Here is a 24,290-nt window from a genome sequence, read left to right on the forward strand (position 1 = left end):
TCGCTTTCCTGGGGGCTCTCTCTGAGTACAGCACTGGACATCCTGTATTCGTGCATATGATTTTTGTTACTGACATGCATCACCTTGCACTTATCCACGTTGAACCTCATTTGCCATTTTGCGGCCCATTCCTCGAATGTGTTTGTCTTGTTGTAGGTCTTTGCAATCTTTTTGTATCATGACTGCTCTGAATATCTTTGTATCGTTTTCTTTTCTTTTCAAGTGTGAAGGTAGACAAGTCCTGAAATTACTGCACATCAGCAGCCTGAAATTTAAAGGACACAAGCCTCTGGGAGCGGTCTTTGTCCACAAATCTTGCAAAGTAAACCACACAATCTTGAGGTCTTTTAAAGGGGGATGCACCCAGAGTTCTTTGTGCCCATTCCAGTTCCATTGGCACCTCAGGTTCCATTGGCAGGCAAACTCAATTGGCAGGCTTCCAACAATTATACAGACAAATCAGTTTGATGATTTCTGGCTCATTTTCCTGATCTGAATTTTCAGGTACACCTTGAATGCACACATTTTTCCTAAGCCCTTGATTTTCAATATTGTCTATTTTATAGCAGAGCCCTTCATATTGGTCCAGCAGACAATCACTCTTGGTCTTGGCTTAGGCAGTACTTCCTCTTGTTCATCTAACTCCTTCACCCATCCTCCAAGCTGTCTCATGTCCTGGTACATAAGCTCTATCTTATCTGTAATCTCTTTTCTCATATTATTTAGTTAGTTCTCAGCCTAGATTGTCAAAATATAACTTTAATTCAGGGCTCACTTGCTAACCCCTTGGTTCCAACACACTTGTATTTCTTCAGCACCTCCCTCAATTCCACTTCTTCAATTTTTGATCCATCCTGGATGTAAATACTCACTGTGTGAAGCTAACAATCCGTATAAAAATTGCCATTTTCAACAGATGTGGCTATGGTAGCTGGAAGGAGAAGGGTGCAATTGAGTCAAGTGGCCATCTTGGGATGTGATGTTACTTCCTTTCCACTGGGGATTCACTCTTGATGTATGCTGTACATGCACTGTCAGGTGTTCTGTATTTTTATTTTATAGGAGACAAATGGGATATGCTAGAAACATTCAAATACTTCAAAGATATTGAGCAGACACAAGAAGCAAACATTTTGCAGAGAAATGAATGCTTTGAGAACAAGAGGGTTAGATCTATGAGCAGCAACAGAAAATATGTTTTCATGGTGTAAGGGTGGTAGATATATTAAATTACCTCCCAGTGTAGACAGAAATGGTAATGCAATCTAACAAAGCCTGGATGCGGATTCCTGTTGGTAGGGAAAGGAAAACCAGAAATTTACTGAGATATAGCATTAAATGAATACTGGAGGGGAGGAATTCTGTACCATTGTGCTATGCAGATTTGCAGTTTTCCCCACCTGCAGAATTCTGTATAGCAGGGGTGTCCAACCTGCGGCCCCCATGTAGTATTTTGTGTGGCCCCGGTCAAGGCGATGCAGTGTTTTCCTTTGCTGCCTCCAGGTGTTTACCGTCTTGCCGGCTCCTTCCTCTGTCTTGCTGCAGCGTTTGCATGACCCCAGAAACTTTTTTTTTCGGCCAATGTGGCCCAGGGAAGCCAAAAGGTTGGACACCCCTGCTGTATAGGGAACAGGAGGCAGAAAAATGGCATCTCTCCACAATCCTCTCCTGCATCTGGCATATTCCTACAAATTGCTGATGGTTCTTCTTCCTAACTTGCAGCACAACTTGCCCCCCCAATTCCAGCAAGGCTTACCTGTCATTCCTCCAATCATATAGCAAAAGAGGAGGTGAGCTGCTACATTTTGGGTCACATCCTGGGGCTGACTGCTTATTTAACCCTTGTAAGCCTCCATATTGCCATATGGTTGAAATAAGCAATATAGGCTGGCAGTGGATGAGGATAGACTGATCTGCAGACACTCGCTGCTGCCACTTGTTATTTAATTGGAGAGGACAGGTAAGCTGGAATGTATGTGCTACAGGAGTGAGGCCTGGGCAAACTTGGGGGAGGGTAGTTAGCTGGAGCAAGTTAGAGGATGTATGCTGTGTCATGGAGAGGGAATAAGATGTGAGATGGAGAGTGTGTGCTGCAAAGAGGCCAAGGATGGGGGGAAGAGCAAGCTTGGGAGTTTATTCATTGTGGGAGGGAGGACAAAGGCAATGGTGAGGTGGACAAAGGCTAGAGGGGTGTGGAGAGAAAAATGAAGTTGGCAAGGAGAGAAAGAAGGGGCAAACAGAATTGGGAGAGAGAGAACTAGAAGGTGGAGTGAGAAAGCTGGGATGTGTGCACCTTTGAGGGTAGAGAAAGCTGAGGATCAAACTTAACTAGGAGAGGGGAAGGAGTTCAAGCTAAGTGGGGCAAAGAATGCTGGGGAGGGTTAACCTTGCCAAGTGATATTACTGGGGAAAGGCCAGGCCTTTATAATAGGGGAATTCTGCACAAAAAATGCAGAAATGTTAAATATTGGTTTTGCACAGAACTAAAACAACTTCTTTGTAGTAGTAGTATTTAGGAGTAACACTGGTCAGACTTGAAAGACATAACAGTTGCTGAAAAAATATCTTGCAGGCAGGGGTTGCTTTTAGCCTCTTTCTTCTTCCCTTTCAGGCTCGTATGTTTACATGGACTCACTGCCTCAAAAAGCAATGTGGGTACTCTAAGCTTGGAGCACAGAGCAATCAGGCTGCTTGGAGTCCACCTCTTGTGACATACCTGTAGATGAACTTAATGTAGATAATAATAATTTTATTTCTTATATACCGCTATACCATAAGTTCAAAGCGGTTTACAACGGAAGATACATATAGTCAGGGATAGAGATACAAGATAAGTAACATTCGGTCTGAAGTACAAAGAACATTTGGTCAGAAGTGTAAAAAGTATTCAATCTGAACTTATTGATCTTTATCTGTTGTTTTATTCTGTATCTTTGTGCCTTTGTATTTAAGAATTTTACTAACTTTTCATTTTTAAAATCTAGCACAAATCTTCTGCACAGTGCCATGATTATAGATCAAACTCCACTGACCCGAAGGTGTTTAGCTCAGTCCCTGGCCCAGCAGTTTTTTGGTTGCTTTATATCCAGAATGTCTTGGTGAGTAAATAGAGAATTGTAACATTTAAAAGAAACCCGGAAAATGTTTCTCATTCCCTCTGTATCTCCCTACTCTCTTTACCTCTTCATCCCTTTATATTTCCTTTCATGAGCAGCATATATTGATTCACCCTTTGTCCTGTATATCTGTCATAATTAGATTGTAAGCTCTTTCAAGCAGGAACTGTCTCTTGCATGTTTAATGTGCAGTGCTGCGTGCATCTGGTAGCGCTATAAAAATAATAAATAGTAGTAGTAAAAAGTAAAATCGTACCCATGATGTAGAATAAAATGCAAATCAGTAAATTGAACCCACACTGGATTTAGTACAGTTAACGGTGTATGAAAGTTTTGTTTTAGGTTTTCTGTTAATCATGTAAAATAGCACTAAGCTTTTTTATTGACTACAGCTAATGATGCAGTTCATATTGACTTGTCTCTCTTCAAAAGTAATGAAGTTTGAAAGCTTTTTAAGTTATCTGATAGTTCAGCCATCAGCAGTATTATACTGGAGAACTGCAAACTGCATTTTCATAGTTTTTCTTTAAAGAGAAGCACCCTATAGCCAATGTTATGGGGTTCCTCTCTATCCTTCCCCCTGGTAGTTGATCAGGGAAGGTGGAATTTGGAAGGGATGCCTTCAAATTGCTTTTCTTTTCTAGTTCTCAAGGGTTGGGGTAGCTAAGTGTTACTTAGATTAATTGTAATTGTTGGAGAACATAGTTAATATAAATTTAGGTATGTCTTCAAAAGTGTGCCGTCCTGGACACATTTCTGGGCTTCTCCAGTGGGCTTCTCTAGCCCCTGGGTCCTCAGTTGAATTGGTTCTATGCGTGTCTAGCCTTTTGTGTTCTCCAGATGGAACCTACTTCCTTACAGGCTACAGATTGCATAGTAACATAGTAGATGACAGCAGATAAAAGACCTGTATGATCCATCCAATCGGCCCAACAAGATAAACTCATAGTATAAGATATGATTCGATATTGCATCTTGATTTGTCCTTTCAGGGCACAGACTGTAGAAGTCTGCCCAACACTGGCCTTGTTCTCCAACTACTGAAGGAGGAGTGCGTGGTGAGGTGGCTAGAGCTACAGCCTCAGTACCGCAAAGTTGTGGGTTCAAACCCCACGCTGCTCCTTGTGACCTTGGGCAAGTCACTTAATCCTCCACTTCCCCAGGTACATTAGATAGATTGTGAGCCCACCAGGACAGATAGGGAAAATGCTTGAAGTACCTGTATGTAAACTGATTTGAGTGTGGTTGTAAAACTACAGAAAGGCGGTATACACAACAAGCTGTAAGAACGTTAAGCTGCATTACATTATGTAGACAATATTTTGTGACTCTTTGCATTGGTATGGCATGCATGCGTCTTGCCTTGTTAACATTTATTGTACTTTATATACTAAACTCACTAAAAATTTTGAATTAAAAAAAAAAAATAAAGAAAGGCGGTATACAAGTCCCAATCCCCTTTCCCCTATCTTCCAAACCACCTCTTTGGATCCTAAGTTCAGCCTTCTTAGCTTATTCATGAGTCTTCTGTGAGGAACTGTATCAAAGGCTTTGCTGAAATCCAAGTAGTTTACATTTAGCACACGTCCTTTATCCAGTTCATTGTCACCAAGTTAAAGAAATCAATCATGTTCATTTGGCAGGATTTTCCTTTGGTAAACCATGCTACCTTGAATCCTTCAACCCACTGGATCTGAGAAGGGATTACATATGTACCAGCTTTCCTCATGTGCCCAGTCAACTTCTCTGTAATATGCTGCTATCTGTTAATTGTTGGCTTGATTTTTTTTGTTTTTATTTACTGTAAACCACATTGCTGCTGCTTACAAATCAAATGCAAAAAAACCTTTTAACTTTACTGAAAATTGATTTAAATAATGCATCTATTCCAGTATTTCAAGCTATTTAGCTTGGTAGTGGTTTCTACACAAATAAACAGTGCTGACTGGGCCAACCAGTAATTTTCAGTGGCTTAAACTGCATCTCTCTCAAATCTATATCTATTAAAGCCAAATAGACTTCCTCAAGACATGCTTACTGTCTTCAGGGGTCACTGTTTGCCTTAAATCATGACACTAATTTGTGCTAAGATTTCTTCGACAAGCCTTTTTATTTTATTTTTTTTTAACTGTCCCTGTACCCTGAAATAGAATTCCTGCTATTTCTTCCTCTCCTCTAGCCTTAGCTTTAAACTCTGTTTCTAGCCTTACTCTCTATATTTTATCTCATGGAGGATACATAGGAGCAATTCTATAAAGGCCACTAACTGGTAGGTGCTCAAAATCTAGGTGCTAAGCTAGTACGCTATAGCAGCATAAAACATAAAATACTGGTATCGGTTAGCATTTTGGAGCCTAAATTTAGGTACCACCACTTATGCTTGCTCTATGGCAGATATGAAGAGGCATGCAGCAGTTAGGCGCTCAACAGACAGTGTTCAATAAAACATGCAATCACACTTCCTCCTCCTGATTCGCGGTTTTAGGACTCGCGATTTCGATTATTCATGATTTCTTAAAACCGGAATCACCCCCACCTGCCTCCCGGACCTTACCTGATGGTCTAGCGGTCTTTCAGGGCAGGAGCGATCTTCCTACGCTCCTGCCCCATGCAGATCACTCATCCAAAATGACTGCCGTGAATTCCTGTCTAAGGTCTGGGATGTCGGGGGGGGGGGGGGGTCAGAGTTGTCCCAAACGCTATTCATGAATTTTCAATATTCATGGGCCGGCTCTGCCCTTAACCTTCACGAATATTGAGGAAGGAGAATAAATAGAATGCCCATGATTCGCCCATGACCCTCAAATGTGAATGCCCTCCTTTGACGTACTAAAACACCCGGTGCCATTCTATAACTGGGCATCTTAATTGCCAAGTCACTTCCATTTTTTTAATCATTATTTTTTATTGAAACTCACAACAGAATATAGTTTCAGAAAACTTGTAACAGAGACGTAATTGTCTTAGACAACCACTAGGAATCATTGTTACTAATATAGGATGGAATATTGAATGTGTTAGAGAATTTAATTCCCAAACCTAACAGATCATTTCACCTGGATCAATTTCTTTTCAAAAACTTATTTTGTTTCTTTCAAAGAGGTGGATTCACCCCCATTTTGATGCTTAACTACCATTAACTTCTGTTTGAGCACCAAAGGTTAAGCACCTAATTGGCAACTTTTGGTGCACTGTGTAGGAATTAGGGGGGGGATGATGTCTCACCTGCATAAAACATGTAAAAATGTTTAGAGGAAAGGCCATATTCCCAGTGTAGCAATGGATAACTGCACATGCATTCATGCTTCTCATAGAAAATGTCTTGTACCTTAACCTGGAGTTTGGCCTTCCATTCTTTAAGCGTCTCTCCAGACCGGCACAGCTCACTGATGGGTAATAACTCACCATGACCAGCAGGTGGAGACTGAGACACAAACTTTTGGCTGGAGTACAAGTAGGCTGTGCAGTCTGAAGCAATCAGTCTGCGCTCAGTCTCCAGCAGGTGGAGGTGGTAAGTAGAGAATGATACAGGACAAATTTGTTCCCGTGCCCGCAGGAACTCAATTTCCCTGTCCCGTCCCTGTGAGTTTTGTCACTGTTCCTGTCCCTGCCTCATTACTGTAATCTCTGCCTTAACCGCAAAAGCCTTGAGCACTTATGATTTTAAAATATTTGAACCAGAAGTCGTTTGGTGGTGCAGGAGGTGGCTGTGCTCATGGCCTGGGCAGAGGCTATCTTCTAGACATCTCGGCTTCCCACATAGTGGGAGCGGAGAATGTCCAGGCGGACTTCCTCAGTCATGTGCTGGATCCTGGGGAATGGTGTCTTGGTGCCACGGCCCTCGGGTTGCTTATGCAGGCCTGGGGCAGCCGGTCATGGACCTGATGGCCACAAGTGTCAACGCCAAAGCGCCAAGGTCCTTCAGTCAATACAGAGATCTTCAGATCGAGGGGCTGAATGCTCTGGTGCAGCCTTGGCCTCCTGTACGTGTTTCCCCCGTGTCTGATGGTGGGCAGAGTCCTTCTTCGCATTGCTCGGCACCGCAGCTATGTGGCTCCAGACTGGCCAAGGCGCCCATGGTATGCAGATCTGGTTCGCCTTCTTGTGGGAGATCCTTTTCCGCTGCCCCTCTCGCCCAACCTTCTGACGCAGGGCCCCATTCCAATGTTCGATACAGGTCCCTTTTGTCTTATGGCTTGGCTCTTGAAGAGGAACACCTAGGTAGGAAAGGTTATTCAGATAAAGGGATCTCCACTCTCTGGGGTCCTGGGGACTTTCCACCTCTCGCGCTTATGTCCGAGTTTGGCGTTTCTTTGAGGAGTGATGTTCTGCACGTGGCATGGTTTCCATTTGTGCTTCTTTACCTCACATCTTGGAGTTTTTGCAAGATGGCCTGGACAGGGCCATTGCCTGGTCTTCCCTCCGGGTTCAGCTTGCGGCTTTGTCAGCGTTGCTGCATGGTCAGTGTTTGACCTCTTCTCCAGATGTGATTCATTTTTTGAAGACAAAAAATAGAACCCTATATGGAGGAGGTACAACAACAAGCTAACAAATGAAAGAACCTCCCTCACCCCAAGAAGTCTACAAAGATTAGGGAAAAGAGATGAAGTCCAACTCCAAACTGAGCAAAAAATGAAAATAATTCTATAATTTAAGAGTATTAAACGGACAAGCCCTCAGTCACACAGCAACCTCTGGAAACTCCAGGGAAAAGCTGTCGCGGGTTTACACCCAGAAAGGTGTTAACTGCGAAACATCCCCGGGCTTGCTCCGGATAATATTTATAGTGCTTAACTAGTGCAAAATGTGCAATGTGTGAAAAAACTCAAATGAAAAAAACACACATTATCAAAATAAAGAAGGAATTCATCTCTTACCCCTAAGCTGGAGGCCAAACTGGAAAGTTAGTGTCCAAATCCAACCAAGCTCAAAAATACACAGCCTGTAAGAACTTAGCTTCTCCGTGTGTAGTGGAGATGGTGATCCATAAGCAGTAAATGAAGTAAACGTCCAACGGACTCCGTTTCGGGGGTGAACACCCCCTTCCTCAGGAACCGCACTGCTCAATGACTCTCAAGTTCGTGAATGAAGCAGGAAAGAAATGGCACTGGTTTGGAGAGGACGCCCTCTTTTTAACTCGCAGAAACAGAAACAGGTGAAATGAAAAAGTCAGGTGATCAAGCACCTGACCAAGACAGCTTGCAAAGGAACTTGAAACAAATCCTTTAAAGAAACATTCACACTTAGTAAGTATGTTGCCACTCTATATAGTCATTCAGACCCTTAGGGGTTAAAGATTGAAGCTCGAATATCCAAAATTGTCCGTTTAATACTCTTAAATTATAGAATTATTTTCATTTTTTGCTCAGTTTGGAGTTGGACTTCATCTCTTTTCCCTAATCTTTGTAGACTTCTTGGGGTGAGGGAGGTTCTTTCATTCATTTTTTGAAGGCAGGCAAATTACTCCGGCGTCCGGTGCAGCCTTCGGTTCCAGTTTGGGATCTTAATCTGGTCCTGTCATTGCTCATGCACCCTCCTTTTGAGCCCTGGGCTCTTGCACGTTGAAGGACCTTACTCTTAAGGTATTCTCCCTGGTGGCCATTACTTCTGTGAGACGTGTTTCCGAGCTGAAGGCTTTCTCTTGTAGGCCTCTCTTCCTGAAGTTTTCTAGTGAACGCTTAGTGCTGTGACCAATTCCTTCTTTTCTGCCGAAGGTGGTTTTGCATTTTCATAGTCGGGAAGGCTCTTTGAAACAGAGGCAGTTGTGCAAGTTGGATGTCTGCCGGGTCATTCGCTCTTATGTTCAGCGGACCCAGGAGTTCCGGAAATCAGTCATCTTTTTGTCCTCTTAGTGGGTTCTCGTAAGGGGGACGGTGTTTCCAAGACTACCATTGCGTGCTGGATCAAGGAGACTATCGCTTGAGCTTATCTTCTTCGAAAGAAGTCAGTTCCAGAATTTCTCAGAGCTCATTCTATTCAGGGTCAGGCTGCTTCTTGGGCTGAGTCTTCCCTGGTGCCTCCAGTAGATATCTGTAAAGCGGCGGTTTGATCTTCTCTACATCCCTTTGTGCAGCACAACCATGTGGATGTTCAGGCATGTAGGGAGCACATGCTTCTGGCGGCCCTTCAGGGGTCCCACCCATGATGGATACTGCTTTGGTATGTCCTATCAGTGACCTGTGCTGGTCTGGAGAGACACTTAAAGAACAAGAAATTAGGTTTTTATCTGTTCATTTTCTTTCTTTTAGTCTCTCCAGACCTGCAAGCCCCCGCTTTGTCTGTTTTCTTTCAAGATTCGCAGGAAGAGTGCGTTTTTTTTTTTTTCTGTGGGTTCTCATGTTTTTAGTAGATTAAGGGAGATTAAAAGAACAGCAGCCTTTGGTTCATCTGATGTAGCTTGCAAACTGTGGGGACGTTTCTGAAGGACCTTCTCCTATTCAATTTCCAACAGTGTTTTTTGTGGGTTTTTTTTCTCTGGTAATTGTTACTCCTGTGAGGAGTGTTGTTTTTTCAGCTTATTAGTTTCTTAGTTCTGTTTGGCTATTCGGCAGACTGATTGTACTTGGGACTGCACAGCCCACTTGTACTACACCCAGAAGTTTGTGTCTCAGTCTCCACCGCTGGTCATGGTGAGCTATTACCCATCAGTGAGCTGTGCCGGTCTGGAGAGACTAAAAGAAAAAAAATTAGCAGGTAAGAACCTAATTTCTTCTTAGTCACTTTCTTAATATGATCTTTCATGGTTAAATGGGAATCTAAAATGATCTTTAAAATTAATTCCTAGTGAAGACTCGTATTTCTAGTGTTAATATAATTATATGTGGAGATGAAGATGGAGAACCAAACCAGATAAATTTACCCCCTCTTCTACAAAGCCGCACAAGCGGCTGCTACGCAGTAACGGCCCCGAAGCCCATAGAGATCTAAAGGGCTTCGGGGCTGTTGCCACGCGGCAGCTGCTAGTGCGTCTTTGTAGAAGAGGGAGGTTAGTCTTCTCCATGTTTAACTTTAAAACAATGAAAAGGGTCCAATCCTCAACAATTTTAAAACGTTTGCAAGTTACAATATCCAATATAGAAGAACCAAAAGGAATTACTAAGAAAATATCAGTGTAAGTATAAAAATGCTTTTTGAATTTTTGTTTCCTTTTACTACATGCTTATACTACAAATAAACTTTTATGTTCTGAAAAGAGGCTATTTTTCAAATAAGTTGATAGCTAATTTACTAGCTCTTTTTTAAGCCAATCTAAGCTTCATAAAACTGTTTGGAGTTTTTCATCTTCCAGAACAGACTTCTTTTGAGAATCTGTATTCTACTTAAATACATACACACATATTGCATTAAACTTCAGCTAATGGATTTTTATATTTTTCCCTCTGGTATCAAAATAGATACAAATGTGTTGGCTATTTATTGTTGGCAGGTCAGATGAATGGGTGCTAAAAGGAATCTCAGGCTATATATATGGTCTTTGGATGAAAAAGACCTTCGGTGTCAATCAGTATCGATACTGGATTAAAGAGGTAAGAACAAAATAGTGTTTTACTTTGAATTTTAAGTGAGTACGCACATTTATGGCAAAATGCAAGGACCATTTATTGTTCAGTTTATGTTTTTGTGCAGTGCTGTGAGGGCTATACAGTCCATAATTTCTCTGCCCCATCTTCTATTCCAACAGTGATTGTACAGCTTGGTAGTACTTTTTGAGGTTTGGAATACCTGTACCTCTTTGCCATAAATAAAGCCTGTCATACTGTCCTAACTCTTTCCTTTCCCCAGAAAAACCGGAAAATTTTCTATGCCACATATGAAATATCTTAGATGGTATATTAATAGGCAGGGGCCTGAAAGAGAGAAAGTAGTGTAAGGTAACACCATGATGACTTCCATTCTCCTAATCTCTCTCCAAGGGCATGCCTCTATATATTGCTTCTTGGGTGGTCTTGATGACAGACGCCAGTCTCTGGGACTGGGGAACCCATTGCAACTATTGTCCAATTCAGGGGCATTGGACTCTCTCTTGGAGGAAATAGTTGATCGACAGGCTGGAACCGCATGCCATTTGGTTGTCTTACCTAGTCTCCTTACAATAATAGCCTTTTATAGTTCTACAGTTTTGTAAGCTTGAACCTTCTGCTAGAGATAGTTTCTGGCAGGCAGAGTAGGGTCAGGGTTAGTCTCCATTCCCACCTCCCCTCTCTCACCCACCCCTAGTTCATTTTTTAACTTATGGTCTTAATTTATTGTCCATTATTCTAATTAGGACAGCAGGAGAACTCTTTATATTTCATTACCTACAAAGAATCAAACACTAAATAAGCATACAATATAACCCTAAGATTATCTAAGAAAGAAACGCTAAATAAAGAAAAAATAAAATCCTAAAATTCTCTATACTAGTCTAATATATTCCTAGTAGCTTAATAAGGTTCATTAATTAATCAGCTCAATAACAAAATGCAGACAGTAGTTCAATAGCAAGAGGGTTGCTATCCAGTCTTTTGCACTGAGTGTCACATGTATGACTTTCTCCCGGATGGCGAGAAGTTATATATGTATGCTAGTTACAAAGAGCTCCTAGCTCTCGGAGAATAAGTATGTTCCCTTGAAGCTATAGTAGCAGACTTGGAGGAGCTGAGGGAGACAGAGAAGTACATAGAGGAGACTTACAGGGATGTTGTAGAGAAGTCCCACCTCCAGTCTGGTAGCCCCTGTGCTGCCTTGAAGGAGAGAGGTCTCCTAGAAGGAGAGCCTCACCCTGGTGAAATAGGAAATAATCCTGTAGCCAACCTGCCCACCAGGGGATGCAATATCCTCTCACACTGAAGATGTGTCTCCAGGGACTTCTGTCCAGGAGGGAAGGGTTAGGACAGCTGTTGTAGTTGGTGATTCGATCATTAGGCATGTAGATAGCTGGGTAGCTGTTGATCATGAGGACGCCTGGCCACTTGCCTGCCCGGTGCAAAGGTGGTGGACCTCACGCGTCACATAGATAGGATTTTAGATAGTGCTAGGGAAGAACCTGCTGTCTTGATACACTTAGATACCAATGACATAGGAAAATATGGGAAGGATAAGAAGGTAGTTAGGAATGATGTGCTCCAAGGTTTGGCCTTATCGGCTTTAATATTTAACATCTATATGGCCACACTGGGGAAAAAGGTTCCGTTCTTTGGGGGTCGATTACAGGATATATGCAGATGATATTTGTTCTTTTTTCCTATGAAATCAAATTTTCAGGAATCTGAACTATATTTTAATATATTCATGACCGAGGTTAACAATTGGATAGATGAGCATGGTTTGCAACTGAATGTAGGGAAAACTAAGATCATGGTGGTGAGCAATGAATGTGATGAAACTCTTCCAGTTTCATTCAGGGTTTTGGATTATCATTTGATGGTGATGAAGGAGAAGACAGTTCTAGGTGTCAGCCTGGACTCTGCCCTTTCAATAGGTAAGCAGATTATTAAGGTGATTCAGGGAGGGTATGCACATTTACACATCTTGGATAGGTTGAAACCGATGCTTTCTCAATTCGATTTTTGATCTGTGGTACAGGTTTTGATACTAACTCGACTTGATTATTGTAATATGTTGTGCCTTGGTTTGACTAAGATGAAATTTAAATCTCTGCAGCAAGATTAATAACTGGTACTTCAAGGTCTGAACATATCACTCCAGTTTTGAAAAAAAAACACACTGACTTTCAACTATGCACCAGGTGGTATATTCTTCTGCACGAGCATGTCTCCAAAACCTTTGGGAAGTCTTATCAACCTAACCGTAGGTTACGATCTGAGGGTGGGACGAGGCTTGTGAATGACTAAGAAACAAGAACACACAATAAGAAAATGAAGAATTCCATGTTTTCTATAGTAGGTGTAAAACTTTAGAATTTGCTCCCTGGGGTCATGAGATTATGTAAAGATCATATAAACTTCAGGAAACAGCTGAAAACTCAACTCTTTGTCAATGCTTTTATGTAATATGCGCAGAGGGACCATTGACCTATTCCTGGGCCATGCTCGATGGATGTTTAATGCAGTGGGTGCAGTAAGATGATAACTGAAATGCAAATGTTAACTTTTCTCTACTTTATGGGTACTTGGTTTGTTTATGTTATTTTGTATACCGCTTTGATTCTAAGCGGTTTATAAATAAATAAAATTCCAATAAATTATATTTTAGCTTTCCATCTGGTTTGTGTGGTCTGCTCTGTATCTTATGTAATTTTATACATCTTTCCAGGCTTAACCTCATTATGCATAATTTTGTGCAATAGTCCAGTTACTGAGCAGATGAATGGATTCTATAAATTTGATTTATAATCTGACATACAAATGCAACCTCTCTAAAAATGCAATAATTCTTATGCTCTACTGTTACATTTAATATTTTTTCTAGGAGTTGGATCAAATAATAGCATATGAACTGAACACTGGAGGAGTTCTGTTGCATCCAATGTTCTCTGTGGGAAAGGAGAAAGATAAGTATGTGTTTGGTTGAATTCATTAACTTTAGACATTTTTAATTGCTCACAGCCAATCTGTGAGGCTGCAACTACTTTGCTATTTTATCCACAAAGGAAATCATTCAGAGTTTGGTGGATTTTTTTATTTTTGCAAGTACAAGCGACAAAAATGGTAGGAGGTTTATACCAAAAGACGTATGAGGAGAGACTGGAAGCCCTGAATATACTTTATATATCCTAGAGGAAAGAAGGTACAGAGAAGATATGATTCAGACTAGAGGATGACATGAGGAAAAAAATTTGTCCCCGTCCCTGCCCCCGCGAGCTCAGACCCAATCCCCGCTTCGTCCCCGCAAACCATCTGACGCCATCCAAATAAGCCTCGAATAGTTTTATACTGAACTTATTTTATTAAAGTATAAAAAGAAATAATATTCAGTACAATTGTCATTTTATAAATCAAAGTTCTGGCTGCTGAACTAGAGAAAGAGATGTTCAGATGGCAGGGCTTTGTTTATAAATGTTTATCAACACAATTAATATACTATTTTATCCTAAAGCAAAAAAAAAAGAAAAGAAAAATAATTTTTTTTCTACCTTTGTTGACTGGTTTCTGCTTCCCTCATTCAATTCCTTCCATCCACTGTCTGCCTTCTCTCTCCTCCACCTCCCCCCCTTATTGGTCTGGCATCCATCTTCTTTCCTCCACTCCCTCCATAGTCTGGCATCTCTCTCTTCCCCAGTTCCCTTCAGCGTTTTCTCACCAAGCTCTCTTCCCCAATTCCCTTCAGCATCTTCTCACCACGCTCTCTTCCCCAATTTCCTTCAGCATCTTCTCCCCCTCTTTCTTTTCCCCAATTCCCTTCAACGTCTTCTCCTCTCCACCCCTCTCTCTCTCTCTCTCTTCAGCACCCTTTGCGCGGTCCAGCAGCCCCCTCCCTCCCGCCATCCATCTGGGCATCTCACTCCCTCCCTCCCCTTACCTTCGTGGTGATTTCTAATTTTCTTTCTACAAGCAACCAGAGCCTTGAAGTCGCATGTGGCTGCCAGAAAGTTCTCCTCGGACGCAACCGGAAACAGGAAGTTGTGTCAGAGGAGAACTTTCCGGTAGCCACACGTGACTTTAAGGCTCTGGCTGCTTGTAGAAACAAAATTGAAATAGCACGAAGGTAAGTTGAAGAGAGAGAGGGTGATCAGACGGACGGCAGCGGTGACAATCGGTAGTAAGGAGGGAGGGGCTGCTGGACCACGCGATCAGTGACCGCGCGCTCCCTTCCTTAACTGCAAAGACAAGGCCATTCACCGCTCCACGGGGCGGTGAATGGTCTTCTCCCCATACCCGCTGAGACCTTTTTTTTTTTTTTTTTTTGGCCACCATTTCGGCAGGTTACCCACAGAACAGCCACCACGAAATTCTCTCTAATTCAGACATTCAGATACTTGAAAGGTATTAATGTGGAACAAAATCTTTTCCGGAGAAAGGAAAATGGTAGAGCTTGAGGGGTGGTAAACTCAAGAGTAATGGTAGGAAATTCTTCTTTATGGAGAGGGTGGTTGATGCCTGGAATGCACTCCCGGGGGAAGTGGTAAAGAGGAAAACAAAGAGGATCTCTAATCAGAAAATAATGGTATATATTGAAGAATGAAGGCCAGTACTGAGCAGACTTGCACGGTCTGTGTCCCGTATATTGCTATTCAGTTGAGGATGGGCTGGAGTGGGCTATGACGGACACTTCAGTAGATGGGGCATGTGCACAGTGCCAGGCAAAGCTTTGGGTTTCTGGCCTAGAAATATCTAAGAAAAAGAACAATTTAAATTAAATCATTAAATTATAGAGAGAGTATATTTGGACAGTCTGGATGGACCATTTGGGTCTTTATCTGCCGTCATTTACTGTGTTACTATGTATGTAGTATTGTAAACCACTTAATACGCTAATGCCAACGGTATATCAAATGTAATCAATCCATTCCAATCCTGACTGAGTGACATTGTCTGTTGGAACCTGGACTGTTAAAGGAAAAAGTAATAAAAGAGTAGACTTGAAGGGTGCTCTGGTATGTGGAACTGTGCATGTGTGCTTTCTCCCAGGTTGGTTTCAAGTAGGGCCAATCTTCTCTCCAAACCATATACCATAATCATATACCTACACAAACACAAACCAAGATATCTTTGTCATAAATCCTAATGAAATAATGTACTTGGAGGGCCACAGAAAAAACATAACCAGGCTCTTTTAAATTGTATGTTGCATTGAATTCTTTCTAGGGCATATTAGCAATCCATAAATAACATAACATAACAAATCATTTGTATACCGCAGCTTCCTTGTAGTTCTGTGCAGTTTACAATTCTAAGATATTGCACATTCACAGTGAGATACAGTTCAGCTTATTTAAAAACTTTTTCAAATAGATAAGTATTTAACGATTTCCTAAAACATACGTAAGAAACAAATCTTAGAATCAAAGTACCAAAATTCCTATCCCATAAAGAAGCGGTCTCAAACACGCGGCCCGTGGGCTGCATGTGGCTCTCCAAGTTTTATTTGCGGCTCGCGGTCTGGACTGGATCATTCTCTTCCTTTTGGAGCAGCAGCGTGTCTGGCTGGTTCGTTCCGTTCAAAGCCGCGAGTTGGCGGCTCCTTGCGCTATCCACTCCTGCATCGGAAGCTTCTCTGACATCACAACATCAGAGAGGCTTCAAACGCAGACGCGGATGTCGCAAGGAGCTGCCACCCGCGGCTTTGAACGGAACGAGCCGATCAGACACGCTGCTGCTCCAGTGGCGTACCAAGGGGGGCGGTCCGCACAGCTGGCCACCCTCCACTGTTCTCCCTAGAGTGCGGCTCATCTAGAGCAGTGGTGCCCAACCTGCTTCCCTTCCCTTCTCACCGCTGCCATCGGGGAACAGGCCGGCACCGTGCTCTTTGATCTCCCTGCTTCTCTCACCGCCCGACGTCAATTCTGACGTCGAGAGAACGTTCTGGCTAGCCAATCGCTGCCTGGCTGCCCGGAACGTCATTTCCGACGTTAGAATTGACGTCGGGCGGTCGGCCCCGTGGAGAAGAAAAGCATGGAGATCTCGGCCTGTTCCCGATGGCGGCAGCAGCAGCAGCGTATTCCCCGGCGGCAGTGGCATGGGGGAGGGCAGGAAGGAAGAAAGAAAGAAGGGGGGGACAGGGAGCCAGAAACAAAGCAAAAAATAGGATACAGAATCAGAGAAAGACAGACAGAGAGAAAGAAAGAAAAAGTTGGGGGAGGGAATGAGGTCTGGAGGAGAGGAAGCATTCAGGAGGCTGAAAGAAGGGAAGAAATATTGGATGCACAGTCAGAAGAATAAAGTGCAACCAGAGACTCATGAAATTACCAAAGGTAGGAAAATGATTTTATTTTCAATTTAGTGATTGAAATGTGCCAGTTTTGAGAAAGAAAAGATATTAAACTTTAAATGTGAGTGCTGCAGAAAAAAATAGAGTACTTGGAGGGCCGCAGAAGAAATAGTTAATGTCTTATTAAAGAAATGACAATTTTGCATAAGGTAAAACTTTTTTTTTTTTAAAAATTATTTTTTATAGGTTTTACAAATTGTTAAACAACATGGTAAAACTCTTTATAGTTTATATATCTTTCCTTTTAACTGTTAAAGGAAAGTTTTATAAACTATAAAGAGTTTAACCTAATGCAAAATTGTCATTTCATTAATAAGACATTAACTTTTTTTTTTCTGCGGCCCTCCAAGTACCTACAAATCCAAAATGTGGTCCCGCAAAGGGTTTGAGTTTGAGACCACTGCCATAAAGCCACCTGATAAGCCAAAATTTGATTAAAGAATCTCATGTAATATAATGTAATCTTGAGTATTGTCTGTAGTTTGGTCATCACATCAATAAAGGTATAAAAAAATACTGAGAAGAGTGACCTAAATGATAAAGGAGATGGAGTGGCTTCCCTGAGGAAAAGCTAAACAGGTTAGGACTTTTCACCTTGGAGAAAAGATTGTGTGAAGATATGATAAAGGGAGAGGAGGAAATGGATGCTGTGGATGGGCAGAATGGATGGGCCATTTGGCCTTTATATGCCTTCATGTTTCTATGTCTATAAAATTATAAGTGGAGGGGAGCAGGTAACATGCTTTCAAAATCTGATATTGATAGGATTCCAAATGGAAATTTATTAAGTGGGGAGGGGGGTTGACGTCAGACACACTGAGAAGATGTTGCATATATGGTATTATTTCCCTTCCCCCCCTATTACCCATGGCAGCTTTATCACTGTTGCTTCTGTCTTATATTAACATATGAAATGCCTATAGGCAACCTTTCCATTCAAGCCCTCAGGCAGCCTGAAGGAAATCCTGCCAGTATGCTGAATTTTCTGGCTCTGATTTATTTCCTATTCCATTTAAAAGTTACATGCATTCACTGGTGATAGAGCCAATTTGGTTAGCTAGTTCAGTTGTTCTTAACCTGTCCTGTGGGACCCCCAGTCAAGTCGGGTTTTCAGGATATCCCTAATAAATATGCATGAAGAGATTTGCATATAATGGAGGAGACAGGCATGCAAATATGTCTTATGCATATTCATTAGGGATATCCTGAAAATCCAACTGGCTGGGGGTCTCCCAGGACAGGGTTGAGAACCACTGGGTTAGTTCATTACTGTATTCCTCTCTGCTGGGGGCTGTATGTCACTTGTACTTTCTTGAATTATTATCAGTGTATTTAGTTTGCTGTATCTCTTTTCAGCACTGCATCACATCTTCACTTTTCTATAAAACATCCTCACACCTTGTCCTGGGAATATTACAACATGTTCCAGTGCAAAGCCCACCTTGTCATGCGATTGATTGAAAACCGGATCAGTATGGAGTTCATGTTACAGGTAATTGTTCTGACACATGTATAAAACATTCATAATCTGTACTAGTAATTCTGAAATAGTACTTTGATAATTTTTGTTCTTATAATGCATTTCATGGAATAAAATATTTAAAATAGCACTTTAGTCTTCCTTCAAAAGGTGGCCAGATTAAAATGCACACTTGTAGGTGTACCAATAAATAAGACTGCTCCACTTATTAAAGAAAAAGCCTCAGGTATTATCACGGTAGAGCATGAAATGCTCAAACCTCCTCCACCCACATCATCGGCAAAAAACTTCTGGAGAGAATGTGCTGTTACCACTACTCTGTTTATGCAGGACTAAGATCATTAGCTGCCTTTTTAAATTGTGAAGATATAAGTGATACAACGTGTTAGCCAACGTTTCACGGCTTTATCAAATGTCACTTCCCCACATTTGTCTGTGAAAACAAACACAAACAATCGTCTTATGTATCTCATTATAGTATCTTGATCTGTAATAGATGTAACCAGCCACAATACTCACAGCGTTGCTTGCTTTTCTGCTCTTACCAGCGTCCTGTCATTGTAGTGGTATCTCTTACTCCATTTTAACGAGAGCTTCGCCAATCAGTCTGCTCCACATCACTCACGTGGGGGACATTGGCTACTCTTCACTGATTGGCCCGCTCAGCCTGGACACTTCCGGATAGGTCATCTTAGAAGCGCAGAGTATTTAATCTCATTCTCTGAAGCTGTATGCTTAACAAACCACAAATTTAGTAGAAATAGTACCAATCTATACTCATGTTTAAACCTTTAGGTGTTACAGAATCGAGCTCATAAATCCAGCGCTGCTCCTTTTGTTGAAGAAACAACTGTCTGTTCCCTCCCCTTTTGTCATGTTCCACATAATCCAGGACATAACACCGAAGCTGGAAAAATTCATGATTATGATCTATACAGTGTTGTACCATCGGGGCTTGTGTAGCCTGCCTATTAATTGCACTTCTGTGCTCATTCAACCGGATCCTAAGTTGTCTACTCGTTTGACCTACATAAACTTTAGAACATGGGCACATTATGCAGTATACTACAAATTCGGACACACAGGTCATCTAATGTTTGAATGTATACCTCTTCTGATTTAAGGGATTAATAAACTCCGTGTACAGCATTACAATATACTACAGCATAGTTGACTCTTAATTAATTAATTTTTTTTTTTTAAATTCTTTATTTGTTTTCAAATTGAACAGCAAGTGCACAAAAGAATATATTATACAAATTATTTCACAATAGCACATTAATATCTACCACATAAAGATCTAGTGATGCAATACCCCCCCCCAACGACCCATCCTTTATCACATTTTCAATAGGAATATACACATATTATATAACATATTATGAAAAATTATTACCAACTCCCTCCCCCCTTTAGTGTGCTAAAAAAGAAAAGGAAAAGAGAAGAATTGATTACTATTCACCACAATATTTTGCCAATGGCCCCCATATTTTTATAAAGTTAGTATATGTCCCTCTTTGTACTGCTATTGCTCGTTCCATTTTAAATATATGGCATAATGAATTCCACCAAAATGTGTAACTAAGGTTTCTGTGATTTTTCCAATTATTGGTTATATGTTGGATGGCAACCCCTGTCATAACTAATAAAAGCTTGTTGTTATATGATGATATTTGACTCTTTTTCCTCATTATCATGCCAAATAACACTGTATTGTAAGAAAGTGCAACATGATTTTAATTATTCCCAACTCCCTCCCCCCTGAAAAAGAAAAGAGAAGAATTGATGACCATTCACCACAATATTTTGCCAATGGCCCCCATATTTTTATAAAGTTAGTATATAAGAACATAAGAAATGCCTTCACCGGATCAGACCTAGGTCCATCTAGTCCGGCGATCCGCACACGCGGAGACCCATTTAGGTACTCCATTTTGGAGACCCGGATTTCCCGTATCCCTCAATATGATTTGCAAGAAGGTGTGCATCCAACTTGTGCTTGAAACCCAGAACAGTAATCTCCGCCACAACCTCCTCCGGAAGAGCATTCCAAGCGCCCACCACTCGCTGTGTGAAACAGAACTTCCTGACATTTGTTCTGAACCTGCTGCCACTCAGTTTCAGGCTATGACCTCTTGTCCGTGTCACATCTGAAAACGTTAGTAATGCTGCTTCCTGGTCTATTTTGTCAAATTCTTTTAATATTTTAAAAGTTTCTATCAAATCCCCTCACAGTCTTCTCTTTTAGAGGGTGAACAGTCCCAATTTTCTGAGGCGTTCTTTGTAGCTCAAATTTTCCAAACCTTTGACTAGTTTCGTGGCTCGCCTCTGCACCCCTCTCCAGCAAAGTTATATCCTTCTTAAGGTATGGAGACCAGTGTTGGACACAGTATTCTAAGTGTGGTCTGACCATTGCTCTGTAAAGAGGCATTATGACTTCTTCCGATCTACTCGTGATCCCCTTCTTAATCATGCCCATCATCCTGTTTGCTTTCTTCGACCCCGCCACACATTGAGCCGATGGCTTTAGGGTTCTGTCTATCAGTACCCCCAAATCCCTTTCTTGTTCGCATTTGGCTAATGTCACCCCCAACATCCTATATTCATGTTCTTTGTTATTCTTTCCCAGATGCATCACCTTGCATTTGTCTAAGTTAAAATTCATCTGCCACTTTGTCGCCCACGTTTCCAGCTGGTTCAGATCCTTCTGAAGATCCTCGCAGTCCCTTTGAGAGCCAACCGCCCGACATAGTTTTGTATCATCTGCAAACTTTATTAAATTGCATGTTGTTTCCTCTTCCAGGTCGTTTATAAATATATTGAACAAGATGGGCCCTAGAACTGAGCCCTGGGGCACGCCGCTAGTCACTTTCTCCCAGTTCGAGAATTTCCCATTTATGCTAACCCTCTGCATTCTGTTCTCTAACCATTTGCCGATCCATCTGTGCACTTCTCCTCCTATTCCGTGACTTAGTAGTTTACTCATAAGTCTTGCGTCCCTCTTTGTACTGCTATTGCTCGTTCCATTAATAAAAATTTATTTTTTTCTGTATTTTTGGTTCTTGTGTATATTTTTAAAGCAATTGAACAAAATCTGCTTGTTTGACTACATACTTCAACCAAACTCAAACCTAAATCTGAAAAAATGTTTGAGCTTTGGATATCTTTGGTTAGTTGAGTAACTAAAGCCATGTTAAGTACACTCATAGAAACTGAAAAAGAGTGCACCTTCATTAATAATAATACATGTAAAAGACAGATTTATTACTTTATAATGAAATATATAGAGTCAGTCCATGCCAATTGGACCAATTCTAAAAATCATCTCCACTCAGCCATCTTTATTTTTTATTATATTTTGGCCCTGATTCTGCAAAGTACGTCCCGATTGTAGGCAGCTGTAGGTGTCCTATAACTATCTAATCATCCAATCAGGAGTCATGTTTTCTAAAAAAATGCTCCACAGGCAGGCCGCCTATATTGAAGGCACATCCAGGAGCCTAGGGAGGCCCACAAGCCCGTCTACGCTCGCCTAAAGCTAGGCGGTAGCCTTAGGCGAACCTAGGCGGCCCTGCGCGTCTCCCTCGCAGAGTGGGAGACGCTTACAATGTAGACTAGCAAAATGCTGGCCTACATGGTAAGTAGACTCGGTTGCTATACTTTATCGCGGCAAGGGTTCTCCCTGCCGCGATTAGTATAGCGGCCGCAGCTACAGCCACCAGTCTCCCCAAACCCCCCCCCCCCCCGATGTTCACGGCAGGAGGGTGCCCAACCCGTCTCCCCCAAAGATCGCCGGCAGGAGGGTACCAAACCCTTCCTGCCGGACCCCCCAACGACCCCCCCCAAACAAAATGCCCTAACCACCCTCCACGAACCCCCCCCCATGGCCTCCCTGAAGATCGCCGGCAGGAGGGTGCCTAACCCCTCCTGCCGAAAGAACCCGTCCCCCCAAAGATCGCCGGCAGGAGTGTGGCCAACCCCTCCTGCCTGACCCCTCCCCCCCGGAACCCCGCTGAAGCTTACCGCCAAGTTGGCCGGATGGGTCTTCGCACTGTCGGGCCAGTAGGCCTGCCTCTGTCCAAATGAGGCGGGCCCGCCCCTACCCTGCCCAACCCACAGGATCCTAGGGCCTGATTGGCCCAAGCGCCTAAGGCCCCTCACACTATAGGAGGGGACTTAGGCGCTTGGGCCAATCAGGCCCTAGGATCCTGTGGGTTGGGCAGGGGAGGGGTGGGCCCGCTTCATTTGGACAGAGGCGGGCTTGCTGGCTGGACGGTGCGAAGACCCATCCGGCCAACTTGGTGGTAAGCTTCAGGGGGGTTCCGGGGGGGGGGAGGGTCTAGCAGGAGGGGTTGGGCACCCTCCTGCCAGCGATCTTCGGGGGGGGGTGTTGAGGGGTCCTGCAGGAGGGGTTGGGAACCCTCCTGCCGGCAATCTTCGGGGGGGCATTGAGGGGTCCGGCAGGAAGGGTTGGGCACCCTCCTGCCAGCGATCTTCGGGGAGGTCGGTTAGGGCATTTTGTTTGGGGGGTCCGGCAGGAGGGGTTGGGTACCCTCCTGCCGGCAATTTTTTGGTGGGAACAGTTTATTTCAGTAGTAAGGGTTGGGCACCCTCCTGCCGTGAACGTCGTGGGGAGGGGGGTTGGGGAAACTGGCAGCCGTAGTTGTGGCCGCTATTCTAATCGCAGCAGGAAAATCCCTTGCCGCGATAAAGTATAGTGGCTGCGTCCTATACAGAATCCGGGCCAAAATCCCGATTCTGTAACCGGTGTCTGCAACATGGACATCGGTTATAGAATCGGGTTTACTTTGGGCGGGTTTTGTTCCGATTCTGTATAGGACACCCGGGACGGGCGTCCTATACAGAATCCGGGCTTTTGTGTATATATTCCTAGAGGTCTTAAACTAAAGTCTGCAAAAGTTTAGAACAAGATTCCATCTAACTATATAATTAATTACCGTATTTGCCGGCGTATAAGACGACTGGGCGTATAAGATGACCCCCCAACTTTTACAGTTAAAATATAGAGTTTGTTATATACTCGCCGTATAAGACTACCCCTTCTTCCGCACACCTTCTGCACGACAAATAAAACTTAAAAGAACATCAGAATTTATTTCAACAATTTTAATTAATTCACTAAAGCAATAGAATTCTTTTCCTACCTTTGTTGCCTGGTTTCTGCTTTCCTCATGTTCTCATTCAATTCCTTCCATCCACTATCTCTCTTCCTTCTGCATCTTCCATTTGCTCTGTTACTGTGCCTCTCCCTTTCTTCCCCCTTCCAAATTGGTCTGGCACCCATCTTCTTCTCTCTGCTCCCCCCATAGTCTGGCATCTGTCTTCTTCCTACTCTCTCTTCCTCATTTCCTTTGTGTCCTTCTCCCCCCCCCCACCCTTCCCATGGCCTTTCAGCGTCCTTCTCCACCCCTTTGTATTCCCCCATGTGCTTTCAGCCTCCTTCTCCCTCCTCTGTCTTCAAGTGCTTTCAGAGTCCTTCCCCCCCCCTCCTGTCTTCACCATGGCCTTTCAGCGTCCTTCTCCCCCCCTCCTTCTCTACCGCCCCGGGTGCAGCACAGCCGGCCAGGTTCCCTTACTTTTGTGGCACTTCCCCGACCGACCGACAACAGGCCCGGTCCGACAAACCTCCCTGCCCTTAACCGCGAATCTAAATTACCTTCTTACAGCTGCTGTAAGAAGGTAATTTAGATTCGCGGCTACAGGGCAGGGAGGATTGTCGGACCCGGGCTGTTATCGGTCGGTCGGGGAAGTGCCACAAAAGTAAGGGAACCTGGCCGGCTGTGCTGCAACCGGGGCGGGGCGGC

The 24,290-nt window shown here is 42.9% G+C and overlaps 1 protein-coding gene across 2 annotated transcripts in view; it reads left to right on the plus strand.

The window, feature by feature from the left end:
* The window catches only part of TAF2 (TATA-box binding protein associated factor 2), a 217,879-nt gene that overhangs the window by 68,857 nt on the left and 124,732 nt on the right, over positions 1 to 24,290 (plus strand). For both annotated transcript variants that reach the window (XM_033934551.1, XM_033934550.1), the window contains exons 8-11: positions 2,985 to 3,098; positions 10,543 to 10,642; positions 13,527 to 13,612; positions 18,342 to 18,477. In XM_033934551.1, the coding sequence (XP_033790442.1) occupies positions 2,985 to 3,098; positions 10,543 to 10,642; positions 13,527 to 13,612; positions 18,342 to 18,477 (436 nt within the window). The remainder of the gene's footprint in view (positions 1 to 2,984; positions 3,099 to 10,542; positions 10,643 to 13,526; positions 13,613 to 18,341; positions 18,478 to 24,290) is intronic.

The sequence above is a fragment of the Geotrypetes seraphini genome, chromosome 2 (assembly GCF_902459505.1).
Source record: "Geotrypetes seraphini chromosome 2, aGeoSer1.1, whole genome shotgun sequence".
NCBI classification, from domain to species: domain Eukaryota; kingdom Metazoa; phylum Chordata; class Amphibia; order Gymnophiona; family Dermophiidae; genus Geotrypetes; species Geotrypetes seraphini.